The 2257-nt window shown below is 40.5% G+C and overlaps 1 protein-coding gene across 1 annotated transcript; it reads left to right on the top strand.

Moving 5' to 3' along the window:
• Positions 1-1030: 1030 nt before the first annotated feature.
• On the top strand, positions 1031-1939 carry LOC118575195 (olfactory receptor 4P4-like). The gene has a single exon (XM_036175845.1). The coding sequence runs from the start codon at positions 1031-1033 to the stop codon at positions 1937-1939; it is 909 nt and encodes a 302-aa protein (XP_036031738.1).
• Positions 1940-2257: the final 318 nt, after the last annotated feature.

The following is a 2257-nucleotide window of genomic DNA, read 5'->3' as shown; positions in this document are numbered from 1 at the left end:
TGCTTTCCAAGCCGTTCTTTATAATTTACCCATCTGTTCCCAACTTTATCATAACTTCCTGTATATGGGAGCGGCTCTAGGTAACTTCCACCTTCGGTGGTCCACCTAGGGGCTGTCCACCAGCTCCCTCCTAAGAAGTACTGTGTATACCCCCCGGGAAGTGTGTGTTGGGGAATTTTCTCTAACTCTTTCTCTCTAGAAGGGTCTGGCACGCTATGTTTATTCCCTCGTAACATTTTTATTTTTTACTTTCATTTTTGGGCTTTCTGGCTGTTTCTGACAAGAGCTCGCTTTGGCAGCACATATATTCTAAACAGGAACGACCCCAGAGATGTATTTGAGGAAGTCTTTTGAGCTTCCTTATACATTGGTCTGATAAATGGAGGTGCTCCGGGTACAGGTGACCTGGGTCAGTCATGCTGGTGCCGACCTGTACTGGTTGTGCTGTTAACTGGAGAAGACACAGATAAGACATACAGAGAAAGATCATGATTAGTGCCAACAAGGACTGTTGTCAAGGCCATTTCGTTCTCCAGGGCTTCCTGGAATCCTCAGGCTGCATGACGATTGCTGATTGTGGGGGAACCGCTTGAGGCCACGCTCCGAGAAGCTCCTACCTCAACCCTTCAGCTGCTGGGCCCCAGCGCAGCGGCATACTTGCTACAGCTACACAGGTGTCACAGCTGTAGGCGTAGCATTCATGTTTTAAAATTTCACATACAGCAATAGAACATTTTGCTTTTATTGGGTGAAATAGTAACTTTAATTTATATTTTAAAAGATAAGATTTCCTTGATATTAGTAATATTACAGACTGTAAGGGAAATTTGATAAAGTACTGCTTGAAATATCAAATTTAATTTTTTAAATACCAAGGCAATATAATTGATGTATAGAATTTCATCTGTGATTTTTACAGTAGTATCTAATACTTATTTATACTGCTGATATGGTTGTCACCACATTGGAAATCTCTTACCTGGTTTCTTTTCCCATAGATACTTAATTATTCTTGCACAGGCTATAATAAATGGAATGCCAGAGGAACATATCAGAATTCTTTCTCCTGGGTCTGTCTCCTAAGCAGAACATACGAGTGTTCTGCTTCATGTTCTTCTCATTCTGTTACCTTGCCATCTTGTGTGGGAATCTGCTGATCCTTATCTCAATTGGAGGCAGTTCTCTGCTCAACCAACCAATGTACTATTTCCTCAGCCACCTATCTTTTATGGACATCTGCTATACCACGTTTGTGACACCCAAACTGCTTGGGGATCTGCTTGTGCAAAGAAAAAGCATCTCCTATGAAAGCTGCATGCTTCAGGTCTTTGCTATGCACTTCTTTGGCCTTATTGAAGTCTTAATCCTGACAGCTATGGCCTTTGACCGCTATGTGGCCATCTGCAAACCTCTCCACTACATGGTAATCATGAGCAGAACCAGGTGCCATGTCCTGATCTGGGCTTCCTGGGTTGGTGGAGCTGCCCACTCCTTTTCCCAGGTTTTTATGCTAATATGTTTGCCTTTCTGTGGCCCCAATGAAATTGACCACTACTACTGTGATGTTTTCCCTTTGCTTAAACTTGCCTGTACTGATACTTACATCACTGGTGTCCTCATGGTTGCCAACTCAGGAATTATTGCCTTGGTAACCTCTGTTCTCCTGTTTGGTTCATATGTGGTTATACTGTTTACATTAAGGAATCACTCAGCAGAAGGAAGACGCAAAGCTCTTTCTACCTGTGGGTCACACATCACTGTGGTTATTTTATTCTTTGGCCCTTCCATCTTTGCCTACCTTAGACCTCCTACTACTTTCCCTGAGGACAAAATCTTTGCGCTGTTTTACACCATTATTGCTCCTATGTTCAACCCCGTCATCTATACTCTAAGAAATACTGAGATGAAGAACGCTATGAAAAAGGTTTGGTGTCAATAGACAGTCTCACAAGAGAAACACATTAATTTGTTTATTCATATGTTGTTAAAAGAAAACACTGTGCAACTATTAAAGTGACTTTATCATCAAGAAGAGCAATTAGTATTTGAACTGTTCAGAGCTTTGCTCATTCATAAATGGAAAAGGTGAGAATATGAAGAATAATTACTAACAATATTTCACTGTGAAACCTACTAAGAAAATGTGCTTTGAAACTATTCTAGGTCAAAGAACGATTCTTATATTGTGTAATCAAATTCCGTGCTTATTTAAAATGTTATTAGCTTTTAGATTTGATTTATTACATGACTATAAACA

Source organism: Onychomys torridus, unplaced genomic scaffold (genome assembly GCF_903995425.1).
Source record: "Onychomys torridus unplaced genomic scaffold, mOncTor1.1, whole genome shotgun sequence".
NCBI lineage: Eukaryota > Metazoa > Chordata > Mammalia > Rodentia > Cricetidae > Onychomys > Onychomys torridus.
This window is presented reverse-complemented; position numbering and strand designations above follow the sequence as displayed.